Source organism: Cololabis saira, chromosome 6, assembly GCF_033807715.1.
Source record: "Cololabis saira isolate AMF1-May2022 chromosome 6, fColSai1.1, whole genome shotgun sequence".
In the NCBI taxonomy this organism is placed as follows: domain Eukaryota; kingdom Metazoa; phylum Chordata; class Actinopteri; order Beloniformes; family Belonidae; genus Cololabis; species Cololabis saira.
Genome location: NC_084592.1, coordinates 12,839,459 through 12,861,192, shown reverse-complemented (window position 1 = coordinate 12,861,192; position 21,734 = coordinate 12,839,459). Strand labels below are relative to the sequence as shown.

Here is a 21,734-nt window from a genome sequence, read left to right as displayed (position 1 = left end):
CAACAGTCTGTTACTGCGTAAAAATCAGCCAAAGTGACTTAACCCCCTATCCCTAACCCACTCATCTTCTGATAACACATCATCACACCAACAGAGCTGCACATAGCCCATGAAGCTGCAGTGGCCATCACGGCAGAGGCCTGTTAGACTCAAGAAAGTAATGATGGGGGAGAAAATAAGATCTTGTGAAGTGTTGTAAAAGCGCCATTACTTCACCTTTAAATGCCCAAAGTTCCTCTGTGCTTCTTCAACTCGGCTCAAATGTTATGAACTTCTACTCATATCTTAATTGAATTATGGGCTATTCCTCCTGACAGAACTGGTGGAGCTAGTCCAGGAGCACTCTCACATGCCTTTCCACGGCGCTTCACTAATCTTGTATAGGATTGAGGTCCACTCCAATACATTCACTTTACTGTCCTTAAGCAACTTTGCAACTAACTTGAAGGTATGGTCGGTGATGCTGCTTCAATACTGTATTCACAGAATCATCTCTCCTTATGATGCTGAGTTATTTCTGTAAATTACAGGAGTATCTCCTGCAGCAAAGTAGAGTCACAAGCTGATGCTGTGACCCCTGTGTGTCATAGTTGGGGTGATTTTCTGAAGCCTGAAAACATTCCCAATCTCCTTCCAAACATAAGCATGATCAGTATAACTAAACAGTCCAGTTTCACTCTCATCTCAGGACGCACCTTCAAACATTAAGATCTTTGTCCTTGTTTTCATGGTAGTTGAAGCAATGGGGTTCATTTCGCTGCGTGGCCTTTCAGCTCTTGTCTTTACAGAACACATTTCACTCTTTCTTTGTGATTCTGGTGTTCATTTGCACATTTCACCTGCACATAAGCAATTTTGAATATATAATAGTTGCGTGGCATCACCTTTGTGACAATTTCATGAATTGTCAAAACATTTTTTTGGTGCTTTTTTTGTTGCTTTTTAATTTTTTAATTGAGCAGCCTAAATGATGCACCAGGGGGGACTGAGTTTCAATCTCAGAACATCAAAAGTCTTTAAATGTTATTTTTTTTAATGATAAAAGAGGAAGTTGAAACTAAAGTTGCTTGGTTTCAGAGGCTTCCGTGTGTTTGTGATGTTGCATCAAGATTGATCAGGTTGACACACGTCCAACTCAAGTCCATCTCACTGGTCGCAGAGTTTCAATTAAGTAAATAAAATTTACCACAGCGGACACATGGGAGGCCAGAGGACACCATTAACGCATGACAGTAACCTCACACCCCCACTACACCCCTTCCACACACATGCAGCTGCATCAAGACAAAACTTTACTGTACCGAAGTTCTGCTGACTTTGTAGGGACGTGAGGCAAATGAACTATTGTGAAAAAAGAAAAAATATTAGATTAAAAAATAAACTACGGTAATATACTGCCTTTGTGAATGCTTATGAATTCCCTCGAGATGACATAAAGACTGCTTTTGTGTCTGATTTACCTTTAACTGTGGCCTTTGTCGTCGTCGCTCTCACAATTGAACAGTCTGAAGAGTTCAAAGGTTTAGAAATATCCCATCAGATGCGAGACATACCGACTTTACCATCTGCAATACGAGAGTGTTTGTAGACTGATGACGGAAGTTTCTCTGTTGACTAAAACTGAAAAAATGAATCTTGCTCACGCAATTAATTATGTTTGAACCCTATAATGCCAGATGTCATGTTTGATTCATCTTTGTAGCATCCTCTTAATCAAAAAGGAAAAAAAAGTTTCATACAAACCAAACAATTATAGAAAACAAAACAACTAAATATGAAATACATAAATGTACCTAATGTATTCATACTATTAAGGAAAATTATGATTTAGAAATTGTTTTAATACAGAATTTGAAGTGTTTTTGATTCCAATATATAATTAAAGCTGCAAGCAGTGATGAATGGGCCCCCGCGCGTGCAATTTTCACCAATAACAGTCAAGGACACAAAACCGAGTCAGATGACGCCATCCACGACTCTCTATATTAAACCAATCAAAAGTTATGGCAGAAAATAGGAATTATCAAATATCGACCAATCAGAGGAAGGGGCGGGGTTAATTTGCACCAATTATGGTCAAGGACTAAAAAACCTTGTCCGATGGCACCACCCACGAGTATTTATGTCAAACCAATCAAAAGTTATTGCAGAAAATAGGAACTATCAAATATCGACCAATCAGAAGAAGGGGCGGGGCTAATTCATGCCAATGAAGGTCAAGTACTCAAAACCGAGTTGTAGCTACGCCCGTTAAGAAATTTACTCCGAAATTTAGAGATTTCTGTCTGGGGGCTCCGGAGTTTGGGTCCGCGTTAAATCGACGCAGAGCCTACGGCGTAGGGTGCGGCGTACGGCGCGCGTCACCGCGTACATCGACGCAGACCTTCGTCTCTGCGTTGGTGTAACGCAGAACCATAAATCCCTTTATTCTGGCGTGATCTTCTACAACTTTATATGAAAGTGTGTAAATTACCCAGATAACAGCTGGATTACTTTGTGGTTTCTGAAAACTATTATATCAGAAACATCCAAAACAAATCTGACGAGTCACAGGATTATTTCTCTCTATTTCTCTGAGACAAGTCTGCCTGTTTGCCTTCGGTCGGCGAGTCAAATCGACGCAGAGCCTACGGCAAAAGCATTCTGGGAAATTTTCATACCCCCTCGCTCGCCAAGTCAGCATCTGAAATCCCTCGATTTGAAGGGGCTATTCTCAGCCCCTAGCCCTCGTTATGCCCCCTCCCCCTTGGTGAAAAGAGGAATTGGGACACCACTACCTTCACGGGAACGCGCAAAAGTTAGGGTTAGTGAAGAAAACGAGGGCGAGGGGGAGTATTGGGACGCAGCCTAAGTCTTCATCATTTTGTGTTCAAAGTACTATGCATCCTAAAACTTTGTGTCACTTCTGCATCGAGACCCCTGATGTACAGTACGGTTCTGAAGTTGAAGTGTCTTTCACAAATTATACACTTGAAAGACATTAAGTTCAATTTCAGATGTTTGAACGAATGGATGGACAGTCTTCATTTCACGTATCCATACACAGTAGTCTACTGGAAATAAGTAAAAAAAAAAAAAAAGAAAAACAGCTAGAATGCGTTGAGAACTTTGAGTCGTCGTGGGACTGAACCCTCCTGCTGATCCAGGAAGGATGAGCTCAGAGCAGAGATTGGCTCTGAGAAGGTATAAATGCTGCAGATGCTGCAGCAGTGACCGTCTGGACGGATCTGTCTTTGATCTCGGTCACGGTTGCGTTCAGGTAAAAGGGTGAGGTCAGGATGCTGTTCTAGAACTGCAGACAAAACTGCACCCATGGCTCTTTTTCAGTCTCTCAAAGGACGTGATTGAGTAGAAGTCAACTGTGTTTGTTTCCTTGTGTCTTTTGCAAAAGAAGCATGTTGAATTCAACTTCTTCATCTTTTCCTTACTTCATCCTTGGAGCTTACATGGAGGTTGGAAGGTTGAAGTACTTGTACTTTGTGATTATTTCCCTGTTTTACGTTGCCGTCATTGTTGCCAACACATCCATCATCACAGTGATCTGCTGCACCAGGAGCCTCCATGAACCCATGTTTCTGTTCCTGCTCAGTCTGTTTGTGAACGAGCTGTACGGCAGCATCGGCCTGTTCCCGGTCCTGCTGCTCCAGGTCCTCTCTGATGTTCACACCGTTCCTGTTCCGCTCTGCTACCTGCAGATCTTCTGCTTGTTCTCGTATGTCAATGTTGAGTTCTGTAACCTGGCCGTCATGTCTTATGACAGGTATGTGGCCATCTGTCATCCTCTAGAATACAACACTCGTATGTCAGCCACCACAGTGATGGTCTTAATTGTGGTGGTGTGGTTTTACAGCTTTGTCAAAGTTTTTATCACTTTATTCCTTAACTTGCGCCTGACGCTGTGTGGGAACGTCATCTACAGCCTGTACTGCCATAACTACCTGGTGGTGAAGTTGGCGTGTTCTGACATCACGGTCAACAACATTTATGGGCTGTTCAGTACCGTCCTCAGCGTCTTAGTCCCTCTGCTTCCAATCCTGTTTTCTTACATAAAAATCCTCAGAGTCTGTTCTGCTGCTTCCACACAGACCAGGAGGAAAGCCGTCAGCACTTGCACGCCTCATCTCACCTCCCTCCTCAACTTTTCTTTTGGATGTTTGTTTGAGATTCTTCAGAGCAGGTTTGATAGGACCGGTCCTCCCAGTGTGCTGCAGCTTATCATGTCTCTGTACTTTCTGATGCTTCAGCCTCTCCTGAATCCGCTCATGTTTGGTTTGCAGATGTCCAAAATAAGAAATGCGTGCAAACATTTCCTCAATAAGAAGAAGCTGACTGATCACAGAGAGCCCATGTAAGAAACTTTTATACGTACGGTGACATTAAAAGACGCCCGGCCGAGGGCCACAGGCCAGGACTGGTACCTGGGTTCACCTTGGTTGGCAGAACTTTCTTTTTAGTTAAATCTATGAAATCCAGAGTTTTTATCTTGCATGTTTTCTTTATGCATCAAGAACCCTCTGGAAACCATGAGGGAAAAAACAAAACAAAAAAGAAACTCATTGACTTTCATTTAAAACACACTTTTTAATTATTTTGCCATTCTGGTGTAAAAATCACGCACTCTGTAATGTCAGCAATTAATTTTGAAGAAAAAGAATTGACTGTTTGACATTTTTACTGTATTCTGCCAGAATTAAGCATGGAAATTCTGTATTTTTGTTCTTGTTCTTGCCACTTTTGTTATGGAGTCATGTGACGACCAAGCGCCAACCATATTTACAGCAGAAATAAACATATTTATAGTCTGGTACAAAAAAAATGATTTTGTCTCCGTGACTAGAGTTCACATTCATGACACCTGTAGAGAAACAAGCCTTTTCTTAACCACATTTAGGGCATGAACTGATCATTTTAGAGGGGAAAAGGGGTCTTTGATGGATGTGTTTTTAAGGGGTTGTTTCAGATTCTGATTCAGATAACCTTATTTATCCCCATAGGGGAAATGTAATTGTTGTAGCAGCAACAACAGAATAACAAGAACTAAACTGACAAGCAATAGTAAAAATAATTAAAGCTGTAAGCAGCGATGAACGGGCCCTTGCGCATGCAATTTTCACCAATAAAGGTCAAGGACTCAAAACTAAGTCCGATGACACCACCCACGAGTCTTTATGTCATACCATTCAAAAGTTATTGCAGAAAATAGGAACTATCCCATATCGACCAATCGGAAGAATGGAAGGGGCTAATTTGGACCAATTAAGGTGAAGGAGTCAAAACCGAGTCCGATGACACCACCCATGACTCTATGTCATACCATTCAAAAGTTATTGCAGAAAATAGGAACTATCACATATTGACCAATCAGAAGAAGGGGCGGGGGTAATTTGAACCAATTATGTTCAAGGACTCAAAATCATGTCCGATGACACCACCCACGAGTCTTTATGTCAAACCATTCAAAAGTTATGGTAGAAAGTAGGAACTATCAAATATGGACCAAACAGATGAAGGGTGGGCGCGCTTTTTGGCGTCTATCGTCGCCACCGTAGCGCTTTTGACTGAGAAAAGTCATGCCCATCGTCGCAGGATGGAGACACACATTTTGATGTATACCACACCTGGGTGCACGTTACGGTTCGGGCCGCATTAACGACCGAAGAAATGGCTGACTTCCTGTTCGGTTTCGGCCATGGCGCCAAGAGACTTTTCTTTAAGTTGCTACATGATACAGGTGTGTACTGATTTTCGTGCATGTACGTCAAACCGTATTGTGGGGCTTGAGGCACAAAGTTTTCTAGGGGGCGCTGTTGAGCCATTAGGGCACGCCCATTAATGCAAATCATTAAATATCAAATTTTTTGCCAGGCCTGGCTTGGGTGCAAAATTTGGTGACTTTTGGGGCCCATTTAGGGGGGCAAAAAGGCCCTAATTTCGTCGGAAGAAAAACGAGGTTAAAAACCAAAAAAACAAAAACTCCTACAGATACAATAGGGCCTTCACACTGTCAGTGCTTGGGCCCTAATTAATACTACTAAAATACATTTTTGATTTTTTTGTGTTATTTCATATGTCAGGCTTTAAAGGGTTCAAATGTTTACTTGAGGGGATCTAGTCCCCACTAGGAGGTGGATCACGGACTTCCTCACCAACAGGTCCCAGCGGGTGAAGCTGGAGAAGTGCATCTCCAGCCCCAGGTCCACCATTACCGGCTCCCCGCAGGGCTGCGTTCTGTCCCCTCTCCTATTCTCCCTGTACACCACCAACTGCGTTTCCCTCCACCCCTCGGTCAAGCTTCTAAAGTTCGCTGACAACACCACCCTGGTGGGCCTCATCTCTAGGTGTGACGAGTTGGCCTACAGGAGGGAGATCGAGTGGTTGCTGAGCTGGTGCTGCCACAACAACCTGGAACTTAACAACTGCAAGACAGTGGAGATGGTTGTGGAATTCAGGAGGAATGCAGCCCCTCCCCTCCCCATCATGCTGGGAGACACACAGGTGGACTCTGTGGACTCTTTCCGCTTTCTGGGAATCACCATCACCAGGGACTTGAAATGGGAACTGAATTCCACGGCGCTCCTGAAAAAAGCCCAGAAAAGACTGTTCTTCCTCCGACAGCTGAGGAAATTCAGGCTGCCAAGGACCATGATGGCCCAATTTTACAAGGCTATCATTGAATCCATTCTCACCCACTCCATCATCACCTGGTTCCCCGCTACAGCAGCAAGGGACCTCCACAAGCTGCAGCGAGTGACAAGCTCTGCGGAGAGAGTGATTGGCTGCCCGTTGACCTCCCGGAAGTCCCTGTACGACTCCAGGGCATTGAAGAGGGCTAGGAAGATCATGGCCGATCCCTCTCACCCTGGCCATGGCCTCTTCACCGTCCTCCCCTCTGGTAGGAGGCTGAGGCTACCTAAGGCTGTGAAAGCCCGCCACATACTCAGCTTCTTCCCCTCAGCTGCCAGGCTGATCAATGACTCAGGTGCCCCAGAAGTATGGTTATAGTCACAGAAGTGGACAAGAATGTGGCCATTCTAGAGTTTCAGAGGTCTTCTGCAGGTCTTCTGATTTTCTTTTTAAAACAACATTACTGTTCACTACATTACTTGTTGGTATGACTTGTAACATCACAAAACATTGGGGGCCAGTTGCTGTCATCAATTGGCTGACAAAAAAAAAATGAGTATGTGAGGAAGCAAAAAGATGTGAAAATCAAATGTAAAAATTGAAAAAGATCATATTTCAGCCAAATTACTCTGAGCTGTCGAATCTGCAACTGGAGTCAACATGCATTCTGCAGGAGCTATGTCGCCCTCTGGTGGCGGGTTGCCTTCACTGCCCAGTAGACCTGCGCTGATGTTTAACATCTATGCTTCACTTTTTTTACTGTAACAGTATTAAATTTGACAGTTAGTTCACCATTAAAATAAATAAATAAACATTGAAAATGCATGACATCTTAAAATAATCTACAGATTGCAATAAAGGTTTCCGGTTACTGCGGACCCTAGCCTCTATCGTTCTTGTGCTCAAGGCCTGTTCTTGTGCTGCTATGATTAATGCTTCCACGTTGTTCCTCAGTCTAGCCTTTTCCAGCCTCTGTTAGGATTTCTCGATGTCAACTACTTCCTCGAAGTCCTCGTGCATCATGAGGAGCTTCCTTGTCTTGATATTAGTGGCCACTAAGGCCACGTTTACACGTAGCCAGGTATTTACAAAAACGGATATTTTCCCCTCTGCGTTTTCAAAAATATCCTCGTTTACACGGACTCGCATGAAAACGCTGGTAACGTCATGCCAGCCAATCAGAATCCTGGAAAAAACATCAACAAATGACACGTGTAACTTCCAGTTAAGGCTGATTTATGGCATCGGACGCGCTCTGTCCTGAAACACTGAACGCGTTATCGGCCCCACGTTCTACCACGTTCTTCTGATTGACAGCTGAGACTCGCCTTTTAAAAGGCTGATTTATGGTTCCGCGTTACACCAACGCAGACCTTATGGCGTAGGGTACGCGGCGCACTCACCGAATGGTGCGCGTCGCCGCGTACCCTACGCCGTAGGCTACGCCGATTTTACGCGGAACCATAAATCAGCCTTTATTCACCCGCCCGAGACTCGCTTTTTATTCGCCCCACCAACCGCCCGTGCGCTCCTGAAAGAAACTCCTAAAAGAACTCCTAGACAAGGCGGCAGGAAGAAAATAGAAGCAGGTCTAACGTCCGACCAAAGTGGGGAAAAAAACGAACAAAATAACGGCGTGTGGTGACCGGCGTGTTCGTGGTGTTAAATGCAGCAAACATGTCAGATCATTACTGGGACGTGGGGAAAAGCAGAGGACACGAGAAATTATCAAATAGGTACCAGATCTTGTTGGATCCGGCACAAATTAAGCCCTGATAAGATTAAGATAAGATTCTTATTATATCTTATTATTTTATCAGAACCTTCCAGCTCCCTGGCGATCTCCCTCCAGCAGCTGCCACTTTATTGAGGTTCTTTTATTGAAATGACTGTTTCCTACAGCGCTTTACACTTTTTTTTCAACTTTCAACCGGCTTTCAAAGCGAGCGACAGGAAGAAAATAGAAGCAGGGCGTGCGACAAAAGTCCAGCTCAAAACGGCACTGCGTCGCTCGCAACCAGTGTAAACAGTTTAATAAAAAATAAAGCAATGGAACTGTTTTTGACGCTGACGCTCGCTCGCGTCGCATGCAGTGTGGACACGGTGACGGAACGAGAGTCTGAGAGAATTTAAAACAGGTAAAATAAAAGAAAATATTGACGGTGGCCAAACAAATTGTAAACACAGGTCGCACTCATGACGCTGCTGGTGACGTTTCTGTTGCATAATGTGACGTAAATCTCCGTTTTCCTCCGTTTTCTCTGTTTAGACGCAAACGTTTAGACGCAAACGTTTTTGAAAATCTCCACTTTGGCCGGAGTTTTCAGAAATGATCTTTTTTGGGGGCTTTGACCTCCGTTTCCGTGTAAACGAACGGCCAAAACGCATGAAAACGCCTCCGTTTTTGCCCCGTGTAAACGGGGCCTAAAACAGCAGTATACCTGAATATTATCAGGGCATACAGTGAGGCAAAAAGTATTTAGTCAGACACCAGTTGTGCAACTTCTCCCACTTAAAAAGATGAGAGAGGCCTGTAATTTTCATCACAGGTATATCTCAACTATACGGGACAAAGTGAAAAAAAGAAATCCAGAAAATAACATTGTCTGATTTTTAAAGAATGTATTTGCAAATTATAGTGGAAAATAAGTATTTGGTCAATAAAAACTGTTCATCTCAACACTTTGTTATATACTCTTTGTTGGCAATGACAGAGGTCAAACGTTTTCTGTAAGTCTTCACAAGGTTTTCTACACTGTTGCTGGTATTTTGTCCCGTTCCTCCGTGCAGATCTCCTCTAGAGCAGTGATGTTTTGGAGCTGTCGCTGGGCAACACGGACTCTCAACTCCCTCCAAAGATTTTCTATGGGGTTGAGATCTGGAGACTGGCTAGGCCACTCCAGGACCTTGAAATGTTTCTTACGAAGCCACTCCTTCATTGCCCGGGCGATGTGTTTGGGATCATTGTCATGCTGAAAGACCCAGCCACGTTTCATCTTCAATGCCTTGCTGATGGAAGGAGGTTTTCACTCAAAATCTCACGACACATGGCCTCATTCATACCTTCCCTTAAACGGATCAGTCGTCCTGGTCCCTTTGCAGAAAAATATCCCCAAAGCATGATGTTTCCACCCCCATGCTTCACAGTAGGTTTGGTGTTCTTTGGATGCAACTCAGCTTTCTTTCTCCTCCAAACACGACAAGTTGTGTTTCTACCAAGAAGTTCTATTTCGGTTTCATCTGACCATATAAAATTCTCCCAATCCTCTTCTGCATCATCCAAATGCTCTCTAGCAAACTTCAGACGGGCCTGGACATGTACTGGCTTCAGCAGGGGGAACGTGTGGCCCTGCAGGATCTGAGTCCCTGGCAGCGTAGTGTTACTGATGGTTCCTTTGTTACTTTGAATTTCAATCATTTAAAAGACTTTATGTCTGGCTTCATAAAGTCATTGTTGTAGTTTATAAATCGTTTAGAGTTATGGTATTGTTGTAGCTCTAGTATTGTTTCCGGTTTCAAGTTTAAACCAGACAACATTAAAACCCAATAAAATCTTCCTTCAGGCCTCCAGCTGTGAAAAGCCAGGCGTGTTTATATATAAATAACTTTAGTGTTTCTGGAATTTAATCAGAGTTCAGTGTTTTAACTGAACTGAAGAAAAGTCCAGAATAAAGTGATAAACTGGAAATATTCTTAAACAACTATTTGAAAACAAAGGAAAAGCAAATGCTACACCAACAAATTCTGTTGTGGTTGTTTTTATAATTCATGAAGGAGAAACTGTCTAATTCTAATTTGAACACAGTGAATCATCTCTGTTCATCTAAATCATTTCTATCATTCATCTGTTTACAGATGACTGAAAATCAGTGGAAAAAGGTGGACAATAAAATCTGCATCAAACTATTTTGTTGAAGCTAAACTAAACTTTCTAAATGAAGTGTTTTGAGCTGACCGTTCTCCGAGGACATGTCATCTGCTTTGTAACTCGTTATAGTTACAGTTAAAGGTCTCTTGTGTGAAATGCATTGTGTTTGTTTCATCACGATGGACCAGTGCGACACGAGTCGGCGTTCCTGCGACCGCAGGGTCATAATGATGTCTTGAGAGCGGCTGCACCAGACCGCTCCTCTGAGGCCTGTTGTTTACTGCAGAGCAGCCGGCACACGGGAGGCAGCGGACACTAATGACACACATGACACCATCCTTTCATCACTCCCACAACCAGAAAACACTTTCTTCACTTTGGGGATAGTTTAACTTTTTGCCAAATTCTTACATCTCTGATGCCCGGTGTTTTCAACAAACAAATCAAACACTTATATCATTGAATCACCAGTACATAGCTTAATTTGGCCTTTAATTTCAAAGTTAAAGCATGTGTGATGACAAATACAGGAGAGATGCAGTTCAGCAACTCGGTTTTCTGTTGTGTTTATATGCCGCTGTTCACAGCAGCTGGCTTTAGGGGCTAGAGACACTTTAACTTTACACACTCACATGTGAGATGCAACAAATGTAGCAAGATGTTAGATTAGGTGTAACTTCTAAAGGTGTAAGTAAAAACAATGAACAAAGAATCAGTTCTTTGGGTTTGACTTTGATTACCAGGAGCAGAATCAACAGTTTCAGAGTAAACTATTTCTGTGTGCCTTTTGGTTGGCATGCAATCACTCCAAAAGAAAGCATTCAGCACGGAGTTACAATCACACGAGTATCAATAAAAGATACCCACAATGGTGCAAAGTGGAGTTGGAATGCCTGTGAAACACTGCTGTTAGTTTTGCAGCAAAAAATATGTTGAGCCAAGCAATTATCATTACTTCTGCATTCAGCTTGGTTGTTGAGTAGAGGCGGTCGAGTCTGTGAGTCATCACATAAAATCACATCCGACCTTCTGCAATCGGTTCGCCTTATTCAGTACCGGTGGTACGGCTGTCAATGTGAGACTCATTTGATAAGAGAGTCTGGCCTGATGTCACAGTATCCTGCAATTTTAAACGGCTCTCTGAAAAACACCTTTTCAGACCTTCCCAGGCTCGATGAGATGACAGAAGAACGACATGTAGATTTTGCACAACGAACATCCAACATTGTAGCAGTTCAACATGTACAGTACCTGTCAAAACTTGCTTTTTTATGACTTTGTGGAGGGGTGAGTGTGAATGTATGTATGTCTCCTTTTAAAACTAATTTCAATATGTCACTATACTACAGTGATTTGTGACCTCACATAAACCTTGGGGGTTGATTTTCCTCTGACAATCCACTTGGAAAACTTTAGTGTGGACACAAATGAATGAGAATCCAGTGATTGTTCATAATGGATTGGATTTATTGGACAATAAATTTGCTGCACAATGTGAATAAAAGAGAAAAAGTATAAAAGAAGAAAAAGTTTACATTTGAGCTAAATTAGAAGGTATGTCGCCCTCTGGTGGTGCTTTACCGTCACTGCAGAACACAAACACGCTTTAAGGGAGATTTAAGGGAGTCTACAAGTTACATAAAACTACCTAAACTACCTAAAACCACTAAAATCACTTTTTAAAATTGTTTTCATTTGAAAAGTAATTTTTTTGTCTTATCTGTAGAGCACAGGAAGTATAAAACATGCTGCATAAAGGGAATTAACTTTTAGAGACTGTTTTTCTTTTGTGTATTTAGGTGTTTAGTGTTTATTGTTTTCTACATTTTTTAGCGCTGTAGTTGTAGTTTATATATTGTTTGTAAATGTTGGGCCAACAAGTTTGTTTGTGGTGTTCATATCTACTTCTTATTTATAGTATATCTATATCTCTCTTTATCTTCATGCTGGGCCTGTTGGAACGTATCCCAGCTCTTTCAGGTAAAAGCAGGATTACATCCTGGACATCCTGGTGGTCCATTACTGGGCCACACACAGACAAGCAACTTCACATGTTCAAGTTCAACCCTGTGGGCAATTTAGAATCACCAATTAGCCTAACGTATATATTTTTTCCACTGAAACCCGAAGGAAACCCAAATACATGGAAAAAACTTACAAACCACACAGAAAGGCCTGTGGACATCTCCAGTTGTGGGGAAATGCTGCCATCATGCTGCCCTTGAACTTACATGATGTGATGATCGTATGGATTAAAATGTACTTTAACTCATTCTGTCCGTGACACTGAAGTAGGAAATAAGTTCAACATCGACAAACTTTAAAAGAACTTGGAAATAGTTCCAAGATGGCTCAGATGCACCAACCACAAGGTTGGTGCATCTGTACCTTTAATTACCATATTCTTTACACATAGCATGATTTAATGGAAAACATTTTCTGAATGCATATTTTGTTTTAAATTGTGGGACAATGAACACTTATAATATTTTCTGAATTTTGTTCTTTTTTCTTGATAAAGACAGCCACATTTACATGAACTTTGTTTAATGTGATTATAAACACTTACTTAAAGAGGCCTGCAGTCAATACAAACAAACTCAATAAAACAACTTTTATTAATTAGGTATTTTGTACATTGGTTTTTTATGACTGGGAATCATGACTCTTACTTTGCGGTCAAGAAAGTAAAAGTAAAAATGACTGTTCTCTGGTGTCAAAGGCATCCATGTGTTTGTCGTGTTGCATCATGATGGATCAGTGTGACAGGAGTCGGCGTCCCTGTGGCTGCAGGGTCATAATGATGCTTTGAGACCGGCTGCACCAGACCGCTCCTCTGAGGCCTGGTCTGTTGTTTACCACCCTGCAGGCGGCACACATGGGAGGCCATGGCAGCGGACACTAATGACACATAAGACAGTATCCTAACACCACCTCAGGACACTCTTTAGACAAATACAATTATTATACGGTATATTCAAGTTTGCCTCAAGGGATCATGCTCGTGTTTTCCAACAGATTGCATCATACTAAGAAAGTGCTTTATGCTTCCTTCCACACACATCAAGTCAAAACATCACTTTAGACCACCAACTTTCTGTTGACATTGTTGTCACATTTTGTCCAAACTCGTTACACTTGTTCTGCGACTTGAAATCAGCAGCTCGCTGTGCTGGGGTGTTTGGTTAGTTTTCTTCAAAGAGTCTTCAAAATCACTCTTCAGTAAAACAATAGGTCAGGTGACCTAGGCTTTAGGCTATTATACTTTTGTCTATTAAAGCTGCTTCGCTTCTTGTTCCTTCAAACAGCAGGTTGGGCTGATAGTCATACTACAAACATTTCAAGTGAGGTAATCTTGCGTAAAAGAAAAAGAAAAAAGTGGCCTTAAACACAATTTGTGCGGATGTACTATTAATGCATCAATGTTAACAGACTCATTAAAGACATATTTCTAGCCATGTCTTAACCTTTCTATGGTCATCAAAAAAATAATGTGTCAAATAAAATGTACTTTTTGTCATCTGGAATTAGTCTTGTGGGGTCAGGATCTCCACAGACCACTTTAGGGAGACAGTATTGTATGGATCTCTCCAGTTGATGTGGTTGATCATACTACTACCATAATGTATGCCAGTACTAGGGTGCAGGTTTAGGGTCATGAGTGTAGAAGACTGCCAATCCAGGAAGCAGGAACACATGGAGGTACACGTCAAGCACTGAAAATCTGCAACAAAAACCACAAACGAAACACAAAACCGACACGGAGCCGACCAAAACACGAGCAGCAATCGACCCAAATCTCGAGATCCGAATACGGTCTGAGCTAAGCTACCGCTACCTAACCCTAAAAACTACAGAGCAAGCGTGCAGGTGAACAACCCAGTGTATATATCTATGTGTGTGTATGTGTGTATGTATATGACTATGTGTGTGTGTGTGTGTGTGTGTGTGTGTGTGTGTGTGTGTGTGTGTGTGTGTGTGTGTGTGTGTGTGTGTGTGTGTGTATACACACAAACGCCCCCACCGGTGGCGGCCGAGGGGGCCCGCGGGCGGGGCCCCAACGACACGGGAAGAAGCAGCCAGGGATCCAGCGGCAGCGGACCGCGACCCAGGCAATCCCCGGCCACCCGGTCCGGGCCGGACATGTGGCCAGGAGGCCCTCACCCTCCAGGCCAACGACCCCCACCCGGCAGGGGGCCAGCCTGCCCGGAGAGACAGAGCCGCCCTGGCCGCCGACGCGGGCAGGTGCACTCGCCCCCACGCCCCCCCCAGTTTCAGTCCTTAAGGGGAACTGTCCTGCATTCTTTAGATGTTTTCCTACTTCAACAGAAAGAAAATTAAAAAAATTAAGCTTCAAAACCCCTCTTCAGAAACTGGTGGGGCTGTCTCAGAAGGCCCTGCACACACTACACCGTCAAAAAAGATTTCTGTTCATGAAACCCGTAGACCTGATTCAAATGAATGTGTCATTAACATACTTGTGCAGACCTTGAAGATAGATAGTCCATTCTTCTGACTCAGGACAACCTGTCATGACCACTGTGGCTGGTGTGAGCAGGCAGAAGGCAGGGCCATGACTCCACACCTGTTCCCCATCTGATGATCACCCTCAGTCTACAAATACTCCCGAGGGACTGTGCTGGATCGTAAACCCTTCTGTCAAACATGTCGGCTCCAAGACTAGTTCTGGCAGCGCCGCCATCTGCCTGCCTCAATCTCCTGGATCTGTCACCTGGTTGTCTTTCTCTACCTCTGGATTTGCTCTACTCGCCATCTGCGTCAACCCACTTGGATTTAAATGACTGCCCATCTCCCTCATCACAAATCTGTTCTGCCATCTCAATATTGAAAACTGTTAATCTACTATCTGTCTACGTCTCCTTCTGTATTCCACATCCCTGAACCGTAACACAACCCAGTACTACACACATACGTTGTTCTTGGGAGGCCATTAGCGGACTGAAAATAAATTGTTGAAATCTAAAGGCACAGAAATGGATGGAAGCTGTGTTTTCTACTGAAGGGCAAATGGCCTCGGTTTATATAAGTGGTGGTAAAACCCTGAGTTGTTATCATAAACATAAATTTATGTGATCATAAATCAGTTTTCTTTAACCCAGGTACATGTAAATTTGCTCTGCTCCAACAGACAATTCAAATAATTGGATCACATCAGCTTGTCATCAAGGTCTACGCACATCTAGAACATGCTTTACAGTGGGCCCTGAGACCCAAGGTTGAAGAAAATTGCTTCAACCTTAGGTCGCAGGGTTGAGACTCTGAAGCTCTTGGCTTATTCTTTTTGCTCCAAATAATGCATTTACCTATGAAAAATTCATCAGCATGAAAAGACTAGAAAAAAGAAAAATAAAGTAAAACAATTTTTTTTTCCTGCCAGTAATTTCCCAATATCCCCTCACCGGCTACTTTATTACTGTAGGTACACCTGTCCAACTGATTTAAGTGATTTAAGTGACTTTGGTATGGTTGTTGGTGCCAGACCGGCTGGTTTGAGTGTTTCAGAAACTGCTGATCTACTGGGATTTACACCCACAACCATCCCTACGGTTTACAGCAAATACCTTGTTGAAGCCAGAGGTCAGAGGCGAATAACCAGACTGGTTGGAGCTGATAGAAAGGCAACAGGAACTCCAATAACCACTTGTTACAACCAAGGTTTGCAGAAGAGCATCTCTGAACGAACAACACATCCAACCTTGAGGCGGATGGCTACAGCAGCAGAACCACACTGTCAGCTAAGAACAGGAAACTGAGGCTACAATTCACACAGAATCACCAAAACTGGACAAGAGAAGAAGGAAAAACGTTCCCTGGTCTGATGAGTCTCGGTTTCTGCTGCAACATTCGGATGGTCGGGTCAAAATCTGGATTCAACAACATGAAAACATGGATCCATCCTGCCTCGTATCAACGGTTCAGGCTGGTGGCGGGAGTGTCATGGTGGGGGGGATATTTTCATATATATATATATATATATATATATATATATATATATATATATATATATATATATGTGTGTGTGTATGTATCATTTAATCTAAGGTGGCCTATCGTGTAAAAGATAGTTTTCCAAGTACCTTAAATCTTTCTTTTTAACTTTAAATTCCCACTGCTATTTGTTTCCTGATTCAAGCCATGTTATATTTTATCATGTCTACTTTTAATTAGCTTTCAAACTGACTAAACTTGTAAGTTGAAAACATTACGTAATACTTTACTGTCTTGTAATACATACTGGGAAGTGTAACACTCCAGAGAGGACATCCTTGGAGGGGGAACCAATATGATAAAACAACTTTACACAGACTCTAACACTTTACTCGGAATAGTTCACTCTGAGTTTATCAAGTCTGCAAATGATTCAGGCAAAGAGACGCACAGTCTAGGTTTGATTTGAGTTTACATTAAATGTATGTGTTTTATAGTTTTTAAATGGCATTACTCGATGATAAGTTAAATGTTTCCCAGATTACTCTTTCTGGATATGTGGAAATTAACAAATACAGATATTTATATTTTTTTGTTTTTTTTATTCTGTTTATCTTAATAATATTCAGCAACTGTATTATTGTGTACCTTATCTGGATTCACAAAAACCTTCATGAGCCGATGTACATCTTTATTGCAGCTTTGCTTGTTAACTCATTTCTTTACAGCATCACTGTTTACCCGAAAATCTTGATTGACGTTTTATCAGAAAAACAGATCATATCTTATTCAGCCTGTCTTTTTCAGTTTTTCATGTTTTACTCTATAGGTAGTTCTGAATTCATACTCTTAGGAGCCATGGCTTATGACAGATATGTGTCTATATGTAAACCTCTGAGATATACAACGATCATGGGGAAAGCTACTGTAAATATTTTCCTGGTTCTATCTTGGACTCTGCCTGCTAGTCATATTGCTGTTCAGGCAATACTGAGTGCTAAAGCTAAAATATGTAACATGGAATTAAGAGGAATATTCTGTAACAATACAATGTATACCCTTCAGTGTGTAAGCTCAAAAGCAATCACTCTATTTGGTTTACTTGCTTTATTCGATCTGATAATACTTCCTATGCTCTTCACAATTTTTACATATGTAAAGATATTTATAATAACCTACAGAAGTTGTAAACAGGTCAGGAGAAAGGCAGCTGAGACCTGCTTACCCCATCTGTTGGTTTTATTAAGCATCACCTGGTTTACTGCATATGATGTAATTATGGCAAGAGTGAAATCAGATTTATCAAAAACTGCACGTTTAATATTGACGTTACAAATAGTTCTGTATCATCCTTTGTTTAACCCAGTCATCTATGGATTTAAAATGAAAGAAATTTCTAAACATCTAAAGAAGCTGTTCTGCTCAAACAAACTTTAAACATATACCGTGTCCTTATTTTTTTATTAACTATTTTACACTGTGTGAGTTCAAAAGCACAGCCTGTATTATATGTTTTTGCTCTGCTGTCCTACTAACAAAATACCTACTTGCAATATTCTCAAAAATGTTGCAAAGAAAGGTGGCAGAGACCTACAAGTTGTAATTGCTTTATACATACAATCTTTTTTATTATTACAGTCTGTTTTCATGAATAAGCTAACATTTAATTTTTTTTATTTCATTTTTATTTTTAATGAAGCCTCAATGTGAAGTAATGTCAAAGTACTGTTGTTACTCTGGATTGTTCACTTTAATAGTATTCAAATTCTAATCTAATATTTCAACAGTATTCTAACAGTAATCGAATAGTGCATAACATTTCAGTTTCCTATCTATATATATATTTAATGAATACAATCTTGAATTTGCCCACGGGATCAATTGCTTGCTAGTGACTTCATTAGTATAATTTGTTATATGTAAGTTGATCTTTAAGTAAATTCTGATAGTGGATTTTTAGTACTTAATGGTTAGCACTGTTGCCTCACAGAAAGAAGTTCCTGGTTCGACTCCCGGGTCCGGCCTTTCTGTGTAGAGTTTGCATGTTCTCCCCGTGCTTGATTTGAGATGTTTCCTCATATGAATATAATACACCAAATATGATTTCATTATATGCTCAAACAGGGGAAGAAATACTATGTATGTGAGGGTCAGCTGAACTGACATTGTTAACAATGAAAAATATAACTAAATAAACAATATTCTTGTCTTATGTACAGTTTTTTGTGATCATTTAACAGTTTTGTATTGGCAAAGCATGTATGGCATGGCATAAATCAGTAAAAACCAGCACTCTCATGCTACATTCATTATTCCAGCAATGAGGTCTAATTTTTATACTGTTTTTCTCCAGTAAAGATCTCATGGTTCACATTCATAACTGTAAGTATCTTACATCAAACTTTCATGTGAACATTACAGCCCTCTGAAATGGCACACATGTACACCTGATACTTTTCAAGCTGTGTCATTTGTATTAACAATAATGGGAATGTCATATTTCTGACATCTTAGTGAAACTTGTGAAATTTGATTAAGGCAGGACACGAAATTTCCTGATGCAACCCTGCAAGCCCAGGGAGAGACAAACAACCAAACATTCACACTCATAATTTAAAATAGTTAATTAACCTAGACATACATGTTTTTTGGACTGTGGGGGGAAGCTCTAATACCCAGAGAGAACCCATGGAAACAGAAAATGTCCCGCCAGGCCCTGGAGTCAAACCAGGATTTTCTTGCCCTGAGGCAACACGCAGTGCCAACCACTTAACCACCACAGCTGGGTGCTTCTGCGGCCTCCTAATGCCAGGCAAGTAGCCGTCTCAGCACACTCCCAAATCAAAAGGCGCACATTTTTAAAACTAATGCATCCTCCTGCTGGGTCCATGTCTGGCTGGTTCATTAAGTCACAGCCACGAAATCCAGGACCCAAATGTAGGAGAGTAAGAGCCATCAGAAGTGTAAAAAAAAAAACAAGAAAAATAATACTTTAATTAAACAAAAATACACTGCACAGCCAGGTTTCCAAGAGTAATGACAAATAGGACCTCCAACAGAACAAGAAAATCCAAAGGATGACTGTGTAGACATGTAAACAAACAGACAGGATGAAGAAAAGAAAGGATTGTTTCCACTAGCAGGAGTTCAGGGTCACCCTGCCAGACAGGAACCTCTAACAGGGCCGACCTCCTCCTTGGCCCCAGCGTTAATGCACATTTTTTTCTGTTCACAAATCAGAATCAGAATCAGGTTTATAAGCCAAGTTTGAACTTGCCAGACAGGGAATTTGACTCTGGTTATTTCGCTCACTGTACAGTAAATAGAGGCTCTTATTAATATAAATAAAAAATTTTAAAAGTGAAAGGTGCAGCAGTATGAGGTAGAGATGGTTAGTGAAAGGTGCATTGTTACAGCATATGATTGTGGTTATTAATAATATTGCACAGTGATTGATTCTCTGGGACTATGAGTGATGAGAGTTCATCAGAGCAACAGCTTGGGGGAAGAAACTGTTTCTGTGTCTGGAGGTTTTGGCGTACAGTGCTCTGTAGTGCCGTCCAGAGGGGAGGGGTCCTGGGTGTGAGAGGTCTGCAGGGGTCTGCAAATGGCCAGCAGCGTAAAAGGAGATGAAAAAGAAGAATGCAAAAAAAGAAGAAAGAGGGAAAGAAACAAACAGATGCTACTTGCATTTGTTTTTTTAAACATACGTTGGTAGTGATTGAGATTAAAAGAAAACCCCCCACTCTACATTGGGATAATACGCACAAAACCTAGAATAAATTGCCGGTCTGTAAGGTTTTTGTCAGGGGAAAACACTTACATGCTGCAGGATGACAGTGTTCACTGAAGGCTACCACTAAAACAAAGAAACATGGAGTCGCAGTATTGACAGAGCTCTGGTCCTTTTTACTTTAACTGTTCTGTCCTCAATGCGTCTGTTGAATGTATTGACAGGCAGCTCGACTCCAAGCAAGACTCTGGGTTTTCTCTTTCCACAGGTTTATTGCAGAAGCAAAGTGTGAAACTACAAAGAAAAATAAATAACATAATTATGAATATAAAGTTGCCACTTAAGCATAAACATATGATGGCAACATACAGACAAATGTATGAATACATACCGACGATGCAACTCAAACAAGCTGTAAGCAGTAGTCGCCAACACTCACTGGAACCTGACATGTGCTCTAGTTGTTACAGACTCTACTTCCTGGATAAAGTTTTCAACATTTGACAAAACATTTAGCTGCAACCCCAACATTAGCCAGTAGGAGACAGTACTGCGACTTTTTAATGTATCATTCAAGGAAAACATCATCTTTTTAACTTAAACTGTAAATTATATGAACTAAACTGAACACTCCCCGTCTGGCGTTAAATGACACCACTCTCTTATAAAGCACAAAACAACATTTAAATAAGCATTCATGACTCTGGGGGAACAAGAACTGCTAACTGTGAGATAGGTCTGGTAAAGAGCTTGGTTTCATGTGGCCCTGCCACCTTCCACAGTGTGCACTTTACCATCAGCGCTGGGAAACACCTTGGTCACAAGTCCAACTGGCCACTCATTTCTTGGAGACTGAATGTCTTTCAGAACAACAACAGTCCCTGGGTTCACATTTGGTTGACTGGACTGCCATTTTTAGTTTGTTGAAACACACCACATCCCAGGTGGTCTGATTTACAGCTGGAACTGTCACTTTCTTGTATTCTGTTATAGGGCATTTGAATCCCACAGGATCTTTCTTTTATGTTGAACTGGTTGGGACAAGGCTGAAAGAATGTAGGTCGTCCTTTCTCCGTTGTGAATTTCCAGGACGGTTTCTCAGGTCTGGGTGTAGGGTCAAAGTGAGTCACAAAGTTAAAGCTTGGGTCATTTTTAACAATGGCCTCTTGACTAACAAAATCTACAAAAACATGAAATGGAGGGAATGAGACCTGATAATCATGTTTGAATCTTGCACCGACTGAAACCCACTTCTCTTGCAGGTAGAAGGGAAGTTTTTGCACGATTGGGTTTAAACCCCTCGCAGAGTCCAGGAAAGAGAGGCCAGGGAGGTCTCCCTTCTCCTTAGCCCTCTGGAGCTCCATGAGTATGTCACTGAATTTTCTCAGCTTCACGTGCTCTCTGTTTGTGATCTTTGGAAAATTATCAATTCGTTTGAACAGAGCATCCTCAACTACTTCTGCTGAGCCGTAACACTGGTTGAGTCTCTCCCAGATCATCTTTAGCCCAGCCTCTGGACGGTTGATGTGTATGGCTCTGATTTGTTCAACATGCTCAGCA

The 21,734-nt window shown here is 41.7% G+C and overlaps 3 protein-coding genes across 3 annotated transcripts in view; all 3 read left to right on the top strand.

Annotated features, from left to right (window-relative positions):
• The window catches only part of itgav (integrin, alpha V), a 563,305-nt gene that overhangs the window by 373,776 nt on the left and 167,795 nt on the right, over positions 1–21,734 (top strand). The gene's annotated exons all lie outside the window — the stretch shown is intronic.
• LOC133445556 (olfactory receptor 2A14-like) lies at positions 3,396–7,002 on the top strand. Its single transcript, XM_061722881.1, has 2 exons — positions 3,396–4,348; positions 6,153–7,002. The coding sequence occupies exons 1-2, from the start codon at positions 3,396–3,398 to the stop codon at positions 7,000–7,002; spliced, it is 1,803 nt and encodes a 600-aa protein (XP_061578865.1).
• LOC133446382 (olfactory receptor 4S1-like) lies at positions 16,922–17,878 on the top strand. Its single transcript, XM_061724400.1, is given in 1 exon segment — positions 16,922–17,878. A coding segment is annotated over 1 exon segment (957 nt).